The 19,393-nt window shown below is 31.4% G+C and overlaps 1 protein-coding gene across 1 annotated transcript; it reads left to right on the top strand.

Annotated features, from left to right (window-relative positions):
* Nucleotides 1-16,290: 16,290 nt before the first annotated feature.
* On the top strand, nucleotides 16,291-18,338 carry LOC133174937 (uncharacterized). The gene is made up of 3 exons (XM_061310030.1): nucleotides 16,291-16,465; nucleotides 17,587-17,823; nucleotides 18,125-18,338. Exons 1-3 carry the CDS (start codon nucleotides 16,291-16,293, stop codon nucleotides 18,334-18,336), a joined length of 624 nt encoding a protein of 207 aa, XP_061166014.1. The 3' UTR covers nucleotides 18,337-18,338.
* The last annotated feature ends 1,055 nt before the right edge of the window (nucleotides 18,339-19,393 follow it).

Here is a 19,393-nt window from a genome sequence, read left to right as displayed (position 1 = left end):
TTAGTTGTCTTTGCTTATTTACCAGGCTCTAGATAAGACGTCCATATTTTTATTCATCTTTTTTCTTTACATTCTCTGAATTAAGCAAGCTTACAAATCAGTGATAGATGAATGCCATAGATCGTTTGGTCGAGATTTGTTTAGATGATTGCCCACTCGGTACATAGGCAATAGTATACTGCTTATAATGCACATCTTAGAATGTCATTTTCATGTTACTTATGATGAATCGATATGAGTGGAGTAAACTAGCAAATCATTCAAATCAAATCAACGTTCTTGTATACAGTCAAGTGGCAGTGAATTTGTAACCAGCGGATTTTGTAGTTATCTTTTTGTAAAATTTGAATTTACTAGTTGCTTTGCATTTACCTGTACCTAGAAAATTCAAATTTACGTCGTATAAACCCAATTTCTATAAGTTGTCGTTCCTTTGTCACGCATGTGCTCCTCTGTTATCTCTAAATTAGTCCAGGCATCAATAAAACAAAGGAAGACATTTAAACAGCTAGAAGATTGTTTAATTAGTCTAGCATTATTAATGTTATGGTTAGTTAGTAAGAAATAGGAAATGGTAAAGCTATATATGAGGATTAGTAATTCCTTATTCATTTACCAGTTTTATAATAGAGAATTTAACAAAAGATTTAGACGACAAATAATGAAAACTCTGGATGGAAATTGGTAAAGTTTTCGAATTTTAGTTGACATCAGAGGATGTTATATTGTAAAATCCTACTGGAGATAGAACCTTATATTCACCAGCAATCATTAATAGAGAAGATGTGAAGGACAGAAAAAATTCTCAGAGTCAAAAAAAAAAAAAAGAAAAACAAATTCTTTATGCAATTATAGTATAAAATCGAATCCACCTTAAATTTCATGGTATAGATTTCACTGGTTTGATGTTGCAATAGACAAAACATGTCTGGTATCATGTTAACTCTAATTAATAGGGTATATCTGACAGCATAAATGTGATATTCAATACGTTTTATTTGTTTACTGTGACCATTTAGATATTGCAGAACAAAATTTTCCGAGCAAGAAAGGCGAAGTGAATAGTGCCCCCTTTTTATAGTTTTATAATCGACTTGATCTTATATACATGTAAGTATATGAGTCGATGTTCAAGGCCATTGACGTAAAAATTTTCTCCCCTCCGCATCTCTGAAGCATTAAAGCAAGATTGTCTTGATATTCTACAGAATTTAACTAAAAACCTTAAATATAGAAGCGAAATAATGTAGATATTATAATGGTAGTAGTTTTAGTTGTCGTTAGTGTTCTAGTTGACTTCCTTACAGCCACCCTTGAAATAGTTGATTCCACGTGGCTCTCACTTTATCAATATCTGTATAGATAGGATTAATAGCAGTGGCTGTTTTACATAATAACATATAACGTAGTTATATACACAAAATAACATAACGACTCCAAATCTTTTATCAATGTAAAGGCATTAATTCCCGAGAAAACTCAAAAATAACAATTCAAATCAGTTCATCACTAAAATTCATAATCTCTGCTGATTCCATCAATGTTGGGGTTTGAACTTAAAGGGGCCTGGACACAGTTGCATTGTTTACACTTTAAATTTCTACGTTTATTCAAAAAATAAATTCAGTTTAATGAATTGAACTTACATGAATATTCTTGGAATACAATGACAATGACATTCTTCTTTATATCACGTCAAACATCTGTGTTTGTAAACAGGGCACGAGCTCTGTTATTATTAATGTTTACGTTTTAACGGGTGTATTCAGTTTGTTTACTCTGCACACATCACTGAGCACGGACTGACAATACTGGTGACTTGGATTTGCTTTCTAAAATTTCTACTCTGAATTTTCTGGATAATAGATTTTATATTTTGCATTAATACAACAAGATTTCTACTTTTCTTAAGTATTAAGGATGAAGCTTTAAGTTACTTCGATAAAGTGCCAGGATATGTATTAATCAAAAGCGTCCAGAAATTCAAAGTTTTAAAAATCTCTAGATAAAAGAAGTTTCCAAATACGCTTTTATTATATTTCGGCGAGAAATGCTCTAGCAACATATAGGTCAAGACATTATAGTTAAAATTTTAGAAAGTATTAACTTCAAATCTGTGTCCCAGTCCCTTCAAAGAGATCAAAGAGAAGATCTCGCAAAATATATGAATAACGACTTTAAAATGATTTATTTAAGGATGAGGATGAAGGTAATTCACTCGCTCCGAAATTATTTATGCATAATTATTAATGACAATAAGCAATTTATAGTAGTAATGAAATATAATATTGATAATAATCTAGATAATGTATGCAAATATAATAAAGATTTTATCAGACAAAGATCATGTTAATGCAATCAATGTATAGAATTTCATCTTTCTAACATGCTATTTGGAGTTTTAAAATCAATTTTAGTTTTATTATTTAGCAACTCTTTTTAGTCAATGTTGGCATTTGTAATGCATCGATCAAAAGAAATAGAAGTGTGATCAAATTAGAAAGTGATATCGTTGTGTAGAAACTTTTCCTTACCAGAAATTCATGTACATTGTATTTTGAAAATATACACTTGAAATTGAAGATGATAACTCTACAGAGTGTATTGCATATCATTTATACTCTATTCATATCTGTGACAGTTCCGTGGTTTATCAAGAAAGAAACATCTGTGCAATACAACTACAAAGATTGTAAAAGTCTACAAGTAGAAAGCCTGTTACAATGTGCAAGTCTTTCTAAGGAAAGTAAAAGTGTGACCTTCTTTTATGTTCCGTCAACAAAGTTTTGTCATTGGGATTGTACCATAACCTACTGCGCACTTTGTTCAGAAAACCGTTCCAGCGAATGGAAGCACTATGGTAGGTGACTAAAAAAATCATTGTCATTCTTGTTTAATGCTTTTAACATTCCAGTCAACCGAGTTCGATCTACCCAACCTATCCTGGATTCCTAAACTTAAAAAGAATTCTTACACACAAAGATACATTCCGGGGCCCAGCAAATATTCTTCCCTATCTCCACTCAATACCAAAATATTAACTGCTATTAAGGAGAAATGTCAGATTTACTTTGCTACAGCAAATTATAGAAGTGGTTTAAATCAGATGTGGATTCTCAAAGACTTAAAGAACTTTTAGAAAATTTAAAATTGCCAAAAATCAGTAGCATCAACACGTACGACTTTTCTACATTTATACAACCATTCATCACGATAAATGAAAAACTAGGCTTTTTGATATCATTGCGTCTTAAGTATAATTTTTGACAATTTGTATGTTGTGATTGGTCATCAATAGAATTACATCGTTAAAAATCACAGTCTACACCAAAGTACTTTAAGTTAATATTAAGAGTATGCTGGAGTTTCTCACTGACAATATTTATGTAGTTTTTGGAGACCAGGTTTTCCAACAAACTGTTGAAAATCCGATGGGCACTAATTGTGCTCCTTAGCCGACCTCTTTTTATATTCTTATGAAGCACAATTTATTTAGAAACTTCTAAATAAGACGAAAACTCTTGCTGATACCTTCAATTCGACATTTATATATACCGACGACGTATTATCAATTAACAATAGTTACTGCCATTCATATGTCATATATCCAAGTAAACATAATAAAAAAAACACCAAAATAAAAGACACCACAGAGTCTGCCACATCTCTGTTTCATATCTGGATTTTTTTTACTGACTATAGACAATAAGGGCCAACTTACAGACTATATTTAATGATAAACGAGATGATTTCAGGTTTTCCATCGTCAACTTCCCTTATTTATGTTTTAATATTTCGCCATCACCAATTTGTCTCCCAACTTATAAAACTCAAGAACATGCTATGAGTACGATCAATTTTTAAACCGAGGCAGGCTACTGACAGATAAATTGATGTTACAAGGATTTAAACAACCTTGTTTGAAGTGAGCAATTTTTAAGTTCTATGGTCGCTTTAAGGACGTTGTTTGCAAGTATAACCGATCATTGTGTCATATTTTGCTGACATGTTTCTTACCAATTGTTTGGCCATTTTTTTTTATACTGAAGTCGACTAGGGAATGTTCTGTCTACCTGATCAATACAAAGGGTTCACGGCCCGGCTGACTAATCAGCAGGGAATGTTAACTCTTCCTAGGCACCTGATCCCATCTCTGTAAATTCGTGGGTCCTGTTTATGCCCTGTTCACAGGTTTGTAGTGTTTAGAGAATTTTTTTTTAGGTTGATCATTGTTTGTTATATTCACCTTTTTTATTTTCACAGAATAATCAAACAGTAAATTCCTGATTTTGCGTGTACATGAATGTTAACAACAATTTCTAGACATGTTTAATTTAAAACAAGAAAGAGTCGATGAGATTATAAGAATCTATAATATACTATCAATTGACTTTATGAATATTTTACAAGATTTAAAAACCTGTTTTAGTACTTTTTTTTATCTTTGGCATCCATGCTGTATATTTTATCTTAGAATTAAAAGACGAAAAGGTTTCGAAATTTTGAAAAAAAATCGATACCCTTTACCTTATCTATTTTTAATAGTGAGAGATGAAAGAAAAACAGAAACAATGATCTCTTTAGGAAACTTTCCACAGAAATGTGAATTTTCTAAGTAAACGTATTTGTATTTGTATAAGTATTTATTATCAGATCTCCAAACATTATTGAGTCTTCCCTAACAAAATTGTACGATAGTTAACTATAGTTACTATTATAGTTAACTACATTTAACTATGGTAAATACTTTTATTTTTTGATTTACTATGAAACTTTACAACTTTTCTGAGATTTTAAAGGTTAAAATCTCTGAATTTTAATAACAATGATGTAAAATTTGTGAATAATGTGTTGATATCCAAGTAATGTTTTCATTTAATATATGCATGTATGGACTATAGAACATAAAATATAACAATCTGAAATCCATAGTAAAATACTTTGATTTACTATAGTTAAATCTTTGATTTACTATAGTGAAAACTTTGATTTACTATAGTGAAAACTTTGATTCACTATAGTGAAAACTTTGATTTACTATAGTGAAAACTTTGATTTACTATAGTGAAAACTTTGATTCACTATAGTGAAAACTTTGATTTACTATAGTGAAAACTTTGATTCACTATAGTGAAAACTTTGATTTACTATAGTGAAAACTTTGATTCACTATAGTGAAAACTTTGATTTACTATAGTCAAAACTTTGATTTACTATAGGGAAAACTTTGATTTACTATAGTCAAAACTTTGATTTACTATAGTCAAAACTTTGATTTACTATAGTCAAAACTTTGATTTACTATAGGGAAAACTTTGATTTACTATAGTGAAAACTTTGATTTACTACAGTAAAAACTTTGATTTACTATAGTGAAAACTTTGATTTACTATAGTGAAAACTTTGATTCACTATAGTGAAAACTTTGATTTACTATAGTGAAAACTTTGATTTACTATAGTGAAAACTTTGATTTACTATAGTGAAAACTTTGATTCACTATAGTGAAAACTTTGATTTACTATAGTGAAAACTTTGATTTACTATAGTGAAAACTTTGAAACTATAGTTAACTATAGTATATTTTTGTTAGGTTGAGCAAGAGGTGTCTGAATATTCAAATACCCGTGATTTTATTTTAATAGAAATTATATGTTATAATTGTCATTTGTACAAGTTAAATAAATGAATAAGGGTTTTTTTTTCAAACTTTTAGAAATACACTCAACACGGAACGCTGCATTGCTACAGTCGGCATCATCTTCGTCCACATTTCCTTATGACAGCGGTATTTATGCGGCACATTATACTGTTGATGGAGAGATTCTAAACCGTCAAAGTGCTTATCAGTGTACACTTACAAATTACGAATCAAGGCCCTGGATTCAAATTAATTTAGGAGGAAATTACCTCATATCTTTTATAAGATTGTACAATAGGCAGGATTGAAATGGTATGTGTACAGCCTAGTAGCTAAGTACTTCGGTACTAGCTTGAAGATACGAATATATATTTAATTGCTGTGGTAAAATTTAGAAATTTGTTTCAAAATTAAGAATTATCTATGGCACGCCGATTGCTTCAAAATTATTTTCTGCACGACCTTAAACAAAAATTTCACGAGTAAGTAAAAACTTACACAAAGTGAGGAAAATACACACGAAGTTATTGAAATTTACACAAACTATAGAAAAACTGCACAATCAACAAAATATTTACACGATATAGTGAGGAAATTACACAAACGTAAAAACGAAAACTGCACGAGTGAGAATACAACATCGACATAATACGCAACGCATCCTCATTGCGCACATTTCATTAATATTAATTAGAGAACAGGTCAGTGTGGCTTGGATGCTTGAAACATATTATAAATACAAAATGATGATTTACGTCCTGTTGGTAATCTTTTAAAAAAAGATTCTTTTAAAATTCCGCTAGACTCTCAAGAATATGTACACCGTATATTATACATGTAGATAAATTGACAGGCACACAATCTTAAGTAGTATATGACACCCGATTAAAAACATTCTACACAATACTTGTATAGATAACGTAAAAAAGGGGAATGCATATTACCCGTTGTGGGTTTAATTGTTGGATTTTTTTAAGTATGTCATTCCTCTAGAGAGCAATTTCTTTTGAAAGTTTAAAACAATGACATATAGGCCTAAATAAAAATAAATAAAAACATGTGATATAATACAGGAGAGTTAACAACAAATCAAACTCTTCTCCTTCACCACCCACTGTGTGTACTTTTGGTAATTATCAAGGATGTGCATGCGTGACCTTTTCATAAAGAAATCCCTCCCTGCTGGTTCTGGAACGAAAGGCACCTATACGCTAATCGATTTATAGCTATTTGACACACCAATAATACCTTTTGATTAAAGACTACTAGCATTTCATACAAAGATTCTAAAGCAATGTTGCGATCATCTGGGTTGTGGAATTTGACCGAAAACTGTTTGGAAGTCAACAGTAAAGAAAATCGAGCAAATATTTGTGCAATTTTAATTTTAATATTAAAACGCATATCTCACTTTTCGATATATGTATGTAACAAAGTAATACATTTAGTCTTAATTTTTGAACAACGTGTGGTGATTTCAGAAAGCTCCATGAAAATGTAGAAAAATTATACAGTCCTTTTATTTATGTGAATTAAAGCTTAATTTATGATTTTTTTTTAATTTAGTCTATTTTCAATAGGTAAAATACATTTAAAAGAGTTAAGAAAATTTAAAATTATAAAATACAGGCACGTTGTTTCGTTTGGAAAGTGGGGGAAGGGGGGGGTTAGATTTTTTTTTGATAATATCTGGGAAAAAAAATTGACAAGCAAAAAATAATTTATCCAAATTCGGAAATCTTATTTCGTGTGTGTGTGTGTGTGTGGGGGGGGGGGGTGTTCTACCTTCCTTTCAGAACACATTACCAAAATTACTTTCATTTAAACTATCCTTCAACAAAAAAAGGGGGGGGGGCAACCGAGTTTTCAGTGGACATTTACAATAGAAGTAGGTTGTGTTTGGTAGAAGAGGGGGCCCCTCTTGATGCTACGTGCCTGAAATATTTTCTAAGAATTTAAGGGTACATAAAATAGTCTATCGAAATCAGGATTGCAAATTCAACTGAACTGTAACGATATTGTAAGACTAAATTTTAGAAGACATACAAGATGAACTTAATAAGCTGGGACTTGGCTACACATGTATATTTATTTTCATTGCAGATTTTGACAGTAATAAATTTGCACATGGTAATAAAACAAAGATTTCTTGAGGTTTATATTCATCAAATGTTTTCTTATACTAATCGTAGTCATGCTCGAAGTATAAAACAAGACCTGGTTGATGCCATTGATACACATGTACAATGTTGCTATAACGCAAACCTTTTATATACGTACAAAAAACAAATTGCATAGATTAGGCTTTTTTACTCATAATCTGAATTTTCAGAAGTGTAAGATATGCACATGAATAATCTTTTAAAAAGTGAATCTTGTATCAATTATGTTCCCTGAATGTTAATGACGATTATTTTCATTTTATACTTATAGTCAGGTTCTTTTTATAATGGGCATAGGTGTTATTACAAGAAACTTAGTATTTGGAAAATAATTAAAATTTTAGGCATACGAATTCGAAAAGAGAATTTGTTATCTTGGAAAATATTTGTCAAACCTCGAGTTCCATAAAGAACATGATTTATTTGCATTTTTCAAGAGCGATAAAACACGTTCTATGTTCTTTCTATTTATCATCATATCCATTCCCATTTTCTTATTTGTACCATTGTGCGTAGATGTATTCAGTAATTCACCATGTTTTAAAATTTCTGATGTGTCATTATGGTCCAACGATTTGAAACTTTAATAAATACATAGATTCAAATGTTGTGACTCCAATCGATCCACGAATCAGATCCGCCACTAAACATGTGTTTTCCCGGTGCCAGGATCATTTGAGTAGAATTTTGTTATTTCATTTGGACAAATTCTAAGTAACAAAACACAAAACCACATGAACATAAAACACATAAAGTATATATATTTTCCCTTAATCTGGACCTTTTTATTAAAAGTGAAAACATTTATCACGAATGAAGGTAACGCTTACGCTTAAGAATGTCTTGTTTTTTATTGAGTAGTTTATGACTGAAAATATACGATATCAAGGAAGGAATTCATAACATATCCAACCAAAATGGATATCCTCATATTTTATAAGTATCGATACCTGTCAATGTATAATTAGAAATAAAATATTTTGTAATGTTTGACTTTAAATACATATATACTGTGTATACTAGTATCTAAGGTCTGGTTATCCCCACTATTTAAGCTTTTTGGGGAAAAAAATATATCCGGCCAACTGAATGATTTCCTATTCCTAAATGAAAAAAAATCTGCCCAAATGAATCCATAATTAGTACAAATGAAAAGTACCAAAATAAATTCTACAATTTAATGATTATAATCAGCAATAATTCTGTCATCATTTTCATGAAGAATCTATATTATTAATCGTTTTATTATGCATGTGTTAATTTTATTTTATACAAGTACTTTCCATTAAAGTTGTATCTATAAGTTAGAGAATTCTCAAAGGCCATAGCGTTTATAAAAAACACCACCACCTAAATAGGGTACACTTGTGTAATTCTATCATTTTTTTTTTTTTTGAGAATGAAGATCATAGTCAGCCGTACTGTTAATCGTTAAGAATTTAGAGTTTGCTGTGTTTTTTCTTTAAATATTACTTTTAGTTCGGAGTCGAGTGCATCATATGCAATGGTACTTTTTTACCTTGCATTATAGCACAAACATGCGATTCCTTTCTTGTCACAATTTATGTCCGGCATCATATAATATACCTCCATATCTTGACTAGAATCTCGGTCAATATAAAACATAATTAATATCTCCGAACAGCTATTGAATTTTTCTCACACACTTCACAAAAAAAAAAAAAATAATAATAAATTAAAAAAAAAAATCATTCGTTCGATTCGCATTACCTAGAAATCGGATCGAGTTTTAGCAAAGAAATAAAGAAGGAAACAAATATATGCATGTAATCGTCAAGGCCATTTTATCTCGATTACATCAAGCATTCATGAAGAGATAAAGAGTACAGAAAACCAAGAACACAATGAATATTCTATGTGCATAATAATGATATGCGCAGCTGTATGCGCAGTAAAATTGTTTGTGTAATTTTTAGTTTCCTGTGCTCGTGCAATTTTTGATTTTACGTTTGTGCATTTTATACCCCTTAATCGTGTAGAAAATTTCGGATTCGTGTATTTTTCGGTATATTTGTGTTAAAATCTTTCAAACTATGTGCAATTTTTACCGATACATGCATTTTTATTTTACTCGTGTATATTTTTCATCATGCTCGTGTATAAAATCGTAATCGTTGTGCAGAAAATAATTTTGATGCAATCGGCGTACCATAATTATCTCCCTCATGCATAGCTCTGATCCTTCGACGTATTTGGCTCCAGTCTTTGTCACTCCTTTCTTTAGCTCTTCAAAGTCTTTTATTTTTTTTTATACGTTTCTGCATGAGCATCACTGAAGAGACATATGTCGAAATGTGCATTCCAGTATGATACAAATAGTTTTGGAAAGTTATTGTATTTGCACCCGACTTTCAGTCAAGTAATCATAACAAATAGGCTCCTAGGCACCTGATCCCACCTCTGAAACTTCAAGCGATCCGTTTTTGTTTGTTTGTTAGTTGTTTAACGTCCCTCTCGAGAATTTTTCACCCATATGGAAACGCCGCCACTTGTTGGTGGAGAGCTGCAAATTTTGACCTATGCCCGGCACTCAGGGCCATTGAGGAGTGAGGGGTCTTTTTCGTGCCAGCACTTATTGCGACACGGGACCTCGGTTTATACGGTCTGATCCGAAGGACTGGTCTCCACGTCCCACAGTGGGATTCGAACCCGCGACGTAAGGATCAACACCTTACTTTATAGATTTTTTGAGACTGACCACTACTCTTATCTTCACCTTTAACATGTTTGTGATCGGAGGGGGTGGGGTTGTACTAGTAGTTGGCTGCCCGATCCGTAAAATTTTTAGCTCACCTAAGCCGAAGGCTCATGTGAGATTTTCTGATCGAAATTTGTCTGTTGGTCGTTGTCGTCGTTAACTTTTCACATTTTCATCTTCTTCTCAAGAACTACTCGGACAATTTTAACCAAATTACTTCAAAGTATCCTAGGGCAAAGGGGATTCATGTTCGTTCCAGTGAAGGACTTCGCCTTCTTCCAAGGGGAGATAATTCGTGAAAAATTAATGACACCATTTCAAAATTTTCATCTCAAGAACAAATGTGCTTGAAAATATGAAACTAATGTGGAATCATGTGAGGTATTGTAGATTCAAATTTATTCAAATTATGACCCCTAGGGGTAGGGTTGGGCCACAATGGTCGATCAAAGTTTTACATAGGAATACATAGGAAAAATCTTTAAAAATCTTCTTCTCGAGAACAGCAAAGCCATGATCGGTCATATTTGAAAGCATCCTCAGGTAATGTAGAATCAAGTTTGTTCAAATCATGACCCCCAGGGGTAGGAGGGGAGGGCATAATGGGCGATCAAAGTTTTACATAGGAATACATAGGAAACATCTTTAAAAATGTTCTTCTCAAGAACAGCAAAGCCATGATTAGTCACAATGATATAAAAGCATCCTCTGGTAATGCAGATTCACTTTTTTTTCAAATCATAACCCCCAGGAGAATACAGGGGGCCATAACAGGGGATCATAATTATACAAAGGAATATAAAGGATATATCAATAAAAAAATTCTTCGTAAGAGCAGCAAAACTATTATGTGTCATATTAATTCAAAAGCATCCTTAGAAAGTGTAAATTAAAGTTTGTTCAAATCATACCCCTCTACCCATAACCACTTTTATATTTAAACTTATCAATACTGGAAAGATTTCTGCTTTTTCGTAGCCAAAGTGCTCAGGTGAGTGATGTGGCCCCTGGGCCTCTTGTTTTACTTCTAGTTTTACTTTTACATGTAGTATTAAATGTTCTTTAAAAGGCTGGATCCCCCGTTAATGGACCGTAAAATCTCCAAATAAATTTTGGATTTGGGGGTTTTCTTTTTCTTGGGGATTGGAGTTGTCGAAGAACGTTTTAAGGTAAGTTGTCAATTGTTTTTCTTGTAATGCTCATTCTTCTTAAATCAACTTTAATATACGTGCCTTTATTTTTTCTACATCACATCTTAAAAGATTTAAACATCCAAAAAAAAAAAAAAAAAAAAAAAAAAAACAACTGGTTATTGTATAATATAATATGTTAGGCTTGGACATCAACAAATGTAAAGAAGCAAGATGATATGTTTTGCTGAATGACTGTTTCATTTAATGATTAACTCATGTAATAAAACATAAAAAAAAATTAATGTTTTTTTTAATCAATACGATGATTAAGCCACCTTTGATGTACAATATTAACCGAGCCCGGAGGGCAAGGTGAATATTGTACTTCCCAGGTGCCTTAATCATCGTTTGACTAGAAAAAAAAACCAGACAAAATTGTATACATGGTATATTCGTACCTGATTTTGTACACGATTCAGTCAACTTTAAATTAAATGATTCAGTTCCCAAAATTTCCTTTTAGGATGGAACCTTCATGATGTATCACTGCTGGTTTCCCAGGATGGCTACAGTTTTACAGTTTGTGGGTTCTTTGAGGGACCTGGGATAACAAAGCAAGTGGTGGAGATATTATGTGAAGATAAAGTGCCTAGAAGCATTGTGAGACTGCAGATTACAGATGGGTCACATAATATTCTTTGTTTATGTGAGATAGAGGTCAATATTTCGTTGTGAACACAACAATAACAACAACGACAAACAAAAATAATAATTAAAAAACAAAAACGGATAGCTTTCTTTTCATTCATTGTTTAGTTCCAAAATTTGTGATTTTATGTTGAGTATTCCCCAAACGAAAACAAATTAATGGAGGAAAAAAACCTTTTCAATAAGAATGTGAGGAACTTTTTATTAGTTCAGTTTTGACACACTTTATTTTTGTATGCCACACGAAAATAGTGATTTTTCATTCATGTAGTTTAAAAATATTGAGACTGCTGTTTTAAAGTGCAAAGTAGATAAGCAATATAAATACATGTATTTATATTGCTTATCTATTTTTAATTGTTTACACAATAAAATGCTTTCTTTGGTTGTTACAAAAGAAAACATTGTAGATGGAAATCAATGTTGCAGCTGTTGAAGGAAAAAAACCAAACTCGCGTAAGCGGGTTCTCAACCTTTTAGTGCAATAGATAAAAATAAGTTGCCAGTAGGTCATGCGTATATAGTTTTAATTAATTTTGAGGTTTACAAGATTACAGATTGATTTAATAATTTCATACACTGTAAAAATGTGTTTAGATGATAGACACATTTCTAAACACATTCTTGACACACACTTTTTTTTAATGCGTTTAAATTCATATTCATAATGCAAACTCACCGTACAATAAATTTATGATCAATTTTTAAACCAATAAAGGCTACTGATAAATAAGTTAATGTTACAAGATTTTCAAATATCTCGTTTAAGTCAATATTTCTCAAATTCTATCGTTGTTAAAACGATATTTTGCATATACATGTACAACATATCGCTGACTTACATGTTTTCATTGAAACATTTTATTCACTTTATGCCCGCACATGAGGCATAAAAGTACAAAAAGAAATAAATCAACAATGAAAAGGTAACAAATGAACAAAGGATAAATATATATACAGTATTAATTTAGAGGTATTGGAAGGAATTTCAAGAGTGAAATAAAGACATTACAATCTTACAAAATTTAGCCAAGCCAATTAAGGTAAATTTGTCATCACTATTAAACAGGTTAGCAAAACTATTGATATTTTCACTTTGTAAACTTTTTCAGGTATGTAATTTTTTCTTTCATCATTGAAAAAATTGCAATTAAAAATATAGTGAAATTCATCTCCAATTTCTCCAACACTACAGAGATCACATAATCTATCTGCTCTATCTATATTTAAAAACCTTCCACATTCAATAGGTAATCTGTGACTAACACAACGAAATTAAACTATGAACAAGATCAAAGGGTAACAAACAAAAATATTTCTCTAGACCAAAGTTTGTTTTGTAGATCCTATAATTAACACATTTATGAGAATTAAAAACATTTAACTTCCAGTCTGATATAAAAGTTTCTTTACATTGGTCTTTAGCCTTTCTAGATACGCAAACATTTTTTGGAACAAATTGATCATTCCAATAATTTCCGAAACCATATTTGATCAGTACGCTACTGACATGTGACAACCACTTGAATTGGAAAATGTCCTCTTTATCAAGATTATACATAATTTCATATATCATTCGAGAGATCTTTACATTTTTTCCAGAAACAATTTTTTGCCAAAAGCCAACCATCCTAACATTTATAAATACAGACAATGGCACTCTACCTAGTTCGCCATACACAATATTTTTTTATTTTCATTATATATTTACAGAATTCTAAAAGTAATGATTCAATAATACTATTGTTCTCGTATCCCCAAACTTCTGAACCATACAGTAAAATAGGAGCAACCATTGCATTGAACAATTGTAATAAAATATCAACTGGCAGATATAGCTTTCTAGATTTACATAAAACATCAAACATAGTTTTCCTTGCTTGTTGCACAAGTCTTAATTTATTCTTCTGAAAGTTACCCTTCCTTGAAATAATAATGCCAAGGTATTGAAACTCTTCTACAGTTCATAATTTCTCACCATTGTACATGAAAAAAGTATTTTCAGGTTGTCTACATTTTGAAAATATTACATTTGTTTTTGAACCATTAACTTTGAAATTCCAAGTTTCACAGTAAAGATACATAGCATTCAGTTTTCATACACTTGTTACGCCATTTTTTTTTTTTTTTTTTTTTTTTTTTTTTTTTTTACAAATTTGACTTCGAATAATTTTTGTTTACTTGGTCAATACAGAGGGTTCAAGGCGTATTAACCAGTCGACAGGGGATGTATACTATTCCAAAGCACCTGATTCCATCACTAGTGTTTCCAGGGATCTGTGTTTTTGTCCTGTTCACGATTTTTATTCTTTACAGGATTATGGAATTGATCATTGTTTGTTATCTTCAACTTTCACTTTTAAAGATATGACCTCTTGAAATTAACGTGGAACCAATTTATGGGTTCTAAAATAAAAATGATTAAAAAAAAGAGCAAAACTTTTCAATTTTTCTTAAGAGCAGCATGACTAGGGTGACTCAGGTGTGCATTTTGTCTCATGGGCCTCTTGATACACAGAACGCAGAAAGTCAGAGGTTTGATATTGAATGAGGGTTAAATAAGGGCGTGTTCGCTGTATTTATGATTCTGAGCATTTCAAATCACCATGTACTATGAATTTTTTTTTCAGGAAATTATTTATTATATTCAACAAATACAGACAATTGACACTTAAAATAACTGAAAAGTTAAAAAAACTTTAAGAGGCATATACAAGAAATGCTGCCTTGCAATAGGCAACGCATTCATCGACCACATTCCTTTTTAGTATGGTTGTTTCTAAGAAAAGGTGGCAAGGAATTGATCTCAATTTGGGTAATTTTAAGATTAGGTTTTATTTTCGTATTCTTGAACTTCACTTAGTTAAATTTTGACGAGTTATATTTATAAACTAGATTATACCCCCACATGCTTTCTGATTTTTATTGGATGAAATATATGGAGATAACGAACATTTCATTGCTGAGATCAGCATATTTCTTGTTAATCAATTGTCATTGGCGACAACTTTTTTCGCTCTTTTCAGTTTAAATCCTTCCGCGACAAATATACAACAGCGGAATTCATCGACTTGAACCCACCATTAAAGAAATTAGGGTTCACGTGTAAAATAATTCACGTTTACAAAGAGGTCGTGTATATTGCAGATATTTTTTTGCATTTAAATTTAAGCATTCTCTTATACAATTAGAGGTAATTGAAAACAAGATTAAATTCATTACAATATGTTCTTTCCTGGTACTTAGAAAATTTAAGAAAAAAGGGGGGTTTAGCATATTCTCTTTCTTATGCTACCATCAAAGAGACTAATCGTTGCACTCATGAAAATCGTAAATTGATTCTCCAAGTTTCCAAGGGTTTTTTTTTTTATCTTTACACTAACCTAACCTTTATTATGAATATTTCATCCTTCATCGATCCTTAAGAATGACAACTTCCTAGACAGTTATTTGTTTTCAAAACTCTGCAGCTTTTGGACAAATATGCCTTTTTGTGAGAATGTACAACTTTTAAAGAAGATGCCATGAAAGATAATATCAAATGCTCAAGAATATAAATGAAGTAAATGAAAATTAACGTTAGTGGTAAACGATGTCAAGATTTTTAACAGAAATGGGTTAGAAGGGATTCAAAAAATAATAGAAGATTATCTCAAAGAATGCAAATTTTCCGTACATTATTTAGTGATTTTCTTCTTTTTTATTTAATTTTTCATGAGACAAAGAGGTTTTCAAGTTAATGCTGAGGATTTTTTCCTTACTTAAACCTTGACATTCTAACCCAATTCAAACCTTGTTTGAATTTTGAAAAAAAAAATCATGAAAATTATAGTTTTGAAATGTTTATTAAATATCATTTATATCATATCATTGAGTTTGTCAGTCCCGTTGTTTGTTCGGAAAGAAACCTCTGTGAAATACAACTACATGGATTGTAGAAATCTACACGTAGAAAGCCTGTTACAATGTGCAAGTCTTTCTAAGGAAAGTAAAAGTGTGACCTTCTTTTATGTTCCGTTAACAAAGTTTTGTCATTGGGATTGTACCATAACCCACTGCGCACTTTGTTCAGAAAACCTTACCAGAGAATGGAAGCACTATGGTAGGTGACTAAAACAAAATCATTGTTGTTTAATACTTTTAACATTCCAATCAACCAAGATGAGTTCGATCTATCCTATCTATACTGGATTCCTAAACTTCATATCATTTATATAATGTGATTTGGATTGTACCATAACCAACTGTGCACTATTTCAGAAAACCTTAGCAGTATGGTAGGTTAAAATTTGTTAATTTATGAATGCAAATATCACGTTTATGATTTTAGCAATCACAGATTCTGGTAATTAAATAATGTATAGAATTCCAAATTTCAACATGCTTTCATGAATTTTTTTACTCGTTGTAAGTTTTATTGCTTAACAACTCCTAATAAATCAATGCTGTAGATCGATCAAAAGAATTTAAGAGTGATCAAAGTAGAAAATGTTCGCTGCGTAGATGTCTCTCTTTTACTTTCTGAAAACAACATCAAGAAGATGATAATTCTACAATGTAAATTGCATATTATTTATACTCTATAAATGGGCATGGCAGTCCCGTGGTTTGTTAAGAAAGAAACTTCTGTGAAATACAATTACAGGGCTAAAATAATAAATTTGAGGGCTAAAAAAGGGTGAGCCTGCTGCCCAATCCTATTCATTTTTAGATCTGTGAATAAAATATTGTTTAAAGTTAAATACAATTACAGGGACTGTAGAAGTATAAACGTAGAAAGCCTATTACAATGTGCAAGTTTTTTAACAGGGTTTAAGTGTATGACCTTTTATGTTCCTCCAGCAAAGTTTTGTCATTGGAATTGTACCATAACCTGCCGCCCACTTTGTTCAAAATTCTTAACATCGAATGGCAGCACTATGGTATGTAGTACTGCAAAATCAAATTGGAAAATCATTTTGTAATAAGTTATTCCATGGATTTTCCGTCTACCTGATCAATATATAGGGTTCACTGCTAGTGAACCCGGTTTACACAGGATGCTTACTCCTCCTTGGCACCTGATCTCTGGAATTTCTGGAGGTCCTTGTTTTATGCCATGTTTGCAGATTTATATTGTTTGTAGATTTTTAAGATCGATTATTGTTCGTTATCTTTACCTTTTTCATTCAATTCTGATTATATTATATATTTTTACGAATGTTCTCAAAACCTCCTTTTCAGAAATACAGTCAGTGAGAAACGCTGCATTGCGACAACTGGCACATTCGTCGTCCACGTTTCCTTATGATAGTGGTTGGTATGCAGCAGGCTGGGCCGTAGATGGGAAGGTGGCCGACTATAGAAGTGCACATCAGTGTTTTCTTTCAAACTACGAGACACATCCTTGGATTCAAATTCATTTAGATGGATATTATTTCATTTCCTTTGTAAGGCTATACAATCGACAGGATGGAGCAGGTTTGTAACACTAAAAGTTAATAATTACATTTAAAAAAAAAACAATGACACCACAAATAAATAAATGACATAAATGCTGTTCGTTATCTCTATATATTCCTTGTTCATGAATGGTATAAAGAAAAGTTCTAATTGCTTTTAACCATTAAAACATATATATGTCTGTATATATTACCATAGATGGTGTTTACTAATGGTAAAAATTCATTTGATGAATATATACATGCGTACAAAAATTAATTTAATTTAATTGATTTAATTTCAACAAAAAAAATAATCCAACATTTGAATTCCCTTCCAGGAGAGCGCCTTCACGACGTATCATTGTGGGTGTTCCAGGATGCCTACAGTTTTACAGCTTGTGGATTCTTTAAGGGACCCGGGATAACCAAACAAGTGGTGGAGATATTATGTGAAGATAATGTACTTAGAAACATTGTGAGACTGCAGATAATACATGGATCTTATAACAGCCTTGCCTTATGTGAGGTTGAAGTCTTTATTTCTACATGAGTACAAACGAATTTGTAAAAATGTACATGTTAATAGATACAGCAGGGTTTCTTTCTATTACATTTGCAAAATATCAAAGAAAGAATGTATTTTATAAATAATTTTTTTTTTAAAATTAAGTTTAGCATTCGTCAATTGTATAAGGATGTGAGCAAAGTAAGTAATATACAACTTTTTGAAAACATATTTGTTGGTTGGTTGTTTGCTTTACGCCTCACTGATAATTCTTTCACTCATTATGGTTGCTTGTAGTTGCTGGTAGAAAGCTGGGATTTAATCCTATGGCATGTAGCATTCAGTGATTTTTTATGTCAGCATCTGCTACGACATCTGACGTTAACTGATATGGTATCATCCGAAGAACTTGTCTCAAAGAGCTGCATGGTTTTTCAAACCCGCGCATGTGTTTTTAATTCGCTACTCTAGACGAAACGCTCTAACCACTGCTTTGCAAGGGCTTTGGCATGAAGAAAATTTGTTTTATTCCTCATTGTAAACATATTAATTAAAAATGCTAAAACCATAAACTTTTAATTGATGAACATTCAAATCTTACACGCAAACAATTTTTTTGACGAGGACGACTACACGGAAATGTCTTTTTTTTAACCAATTTATATTGTTGTTCTATAAATTACATCGTTGTTCTATAAATTACGTCTTATGACAATATGCAAGTGATACTGATATGTTTCAAACTAAAAATGTCAGCTGACGCATGAATATATAAAAAACAAAAGTGTTCTGGTTTGCTTTCTAAAAAATCAAATGATTAAGAATAACACTTCTATAAACTAAAGACGATAATGACTAACTTACTATTGTATGACAAACGAGATGACTTCAACTTTTCAATCTTCAACCTTCCTTATTGTTGGAGTAATATCCAGCTATCACTTGCATATTGTGTTTATTCGATACTCATGAGCATACTCTGAGTACGATCAATTTTTAAAATGAGTTTGGCTACTGACGGATAAGTTTTTGTTACAGGGATTACAACAATCTTGTATTAAGTCGGCATTTCGTAAATTATATATATATAGTCGTTATAATG

This window comes from Saccostrea echinata, unplaced genomic scaffold, assembly GCF_033153115.1.
Source record: "Saccostrea echinata isolate AGI-Se365-2 ecotype Australia unplaced genomic scaffold, CSIRO_AGI_Sech_v1 ptg000060l, whole genome shotgun sequence".
Classification (NCBI taxonomy): Eukaryota; Metazoa; Mollusca; class Bivalvia; order Ostreida; family Ostreidae; genus Saccostrea; species Saccostrea echinata.
The sequence above is the reverse complement of the archived record's forward strand: the minus strand, read 5'-3'. Positions and strand labels throughout refer to the sequence as shown.

What these genes read in the sequence shown, in the direction of transcription:
- LOC133174937 (XM_061310030.1), top strand. Translation starts at nt 16,291, where the DNA reads ATGGATTGTAGAAATCTACACGTAGAAAGCCTGTTACAATGTGCAAGT. An exon ending in CAGAGAATGGAAGCACTATG is followed by an intron (nt 16,466 to 17,586) that starts GTAGGTGACTAA and finishes CCTCCTTTTCAG; the next exon opens with AAATACAGTCAGTGAGAAAC. An exon ending in CAATCGACAGGATGGAGCAG is followed by an intron (nt 17,824 to 18,124) that starts GTTTGTAACACT and finishes ATTCCCTTCCAG; the next exon opens with GAGAGCGCCTTCACGACGTA.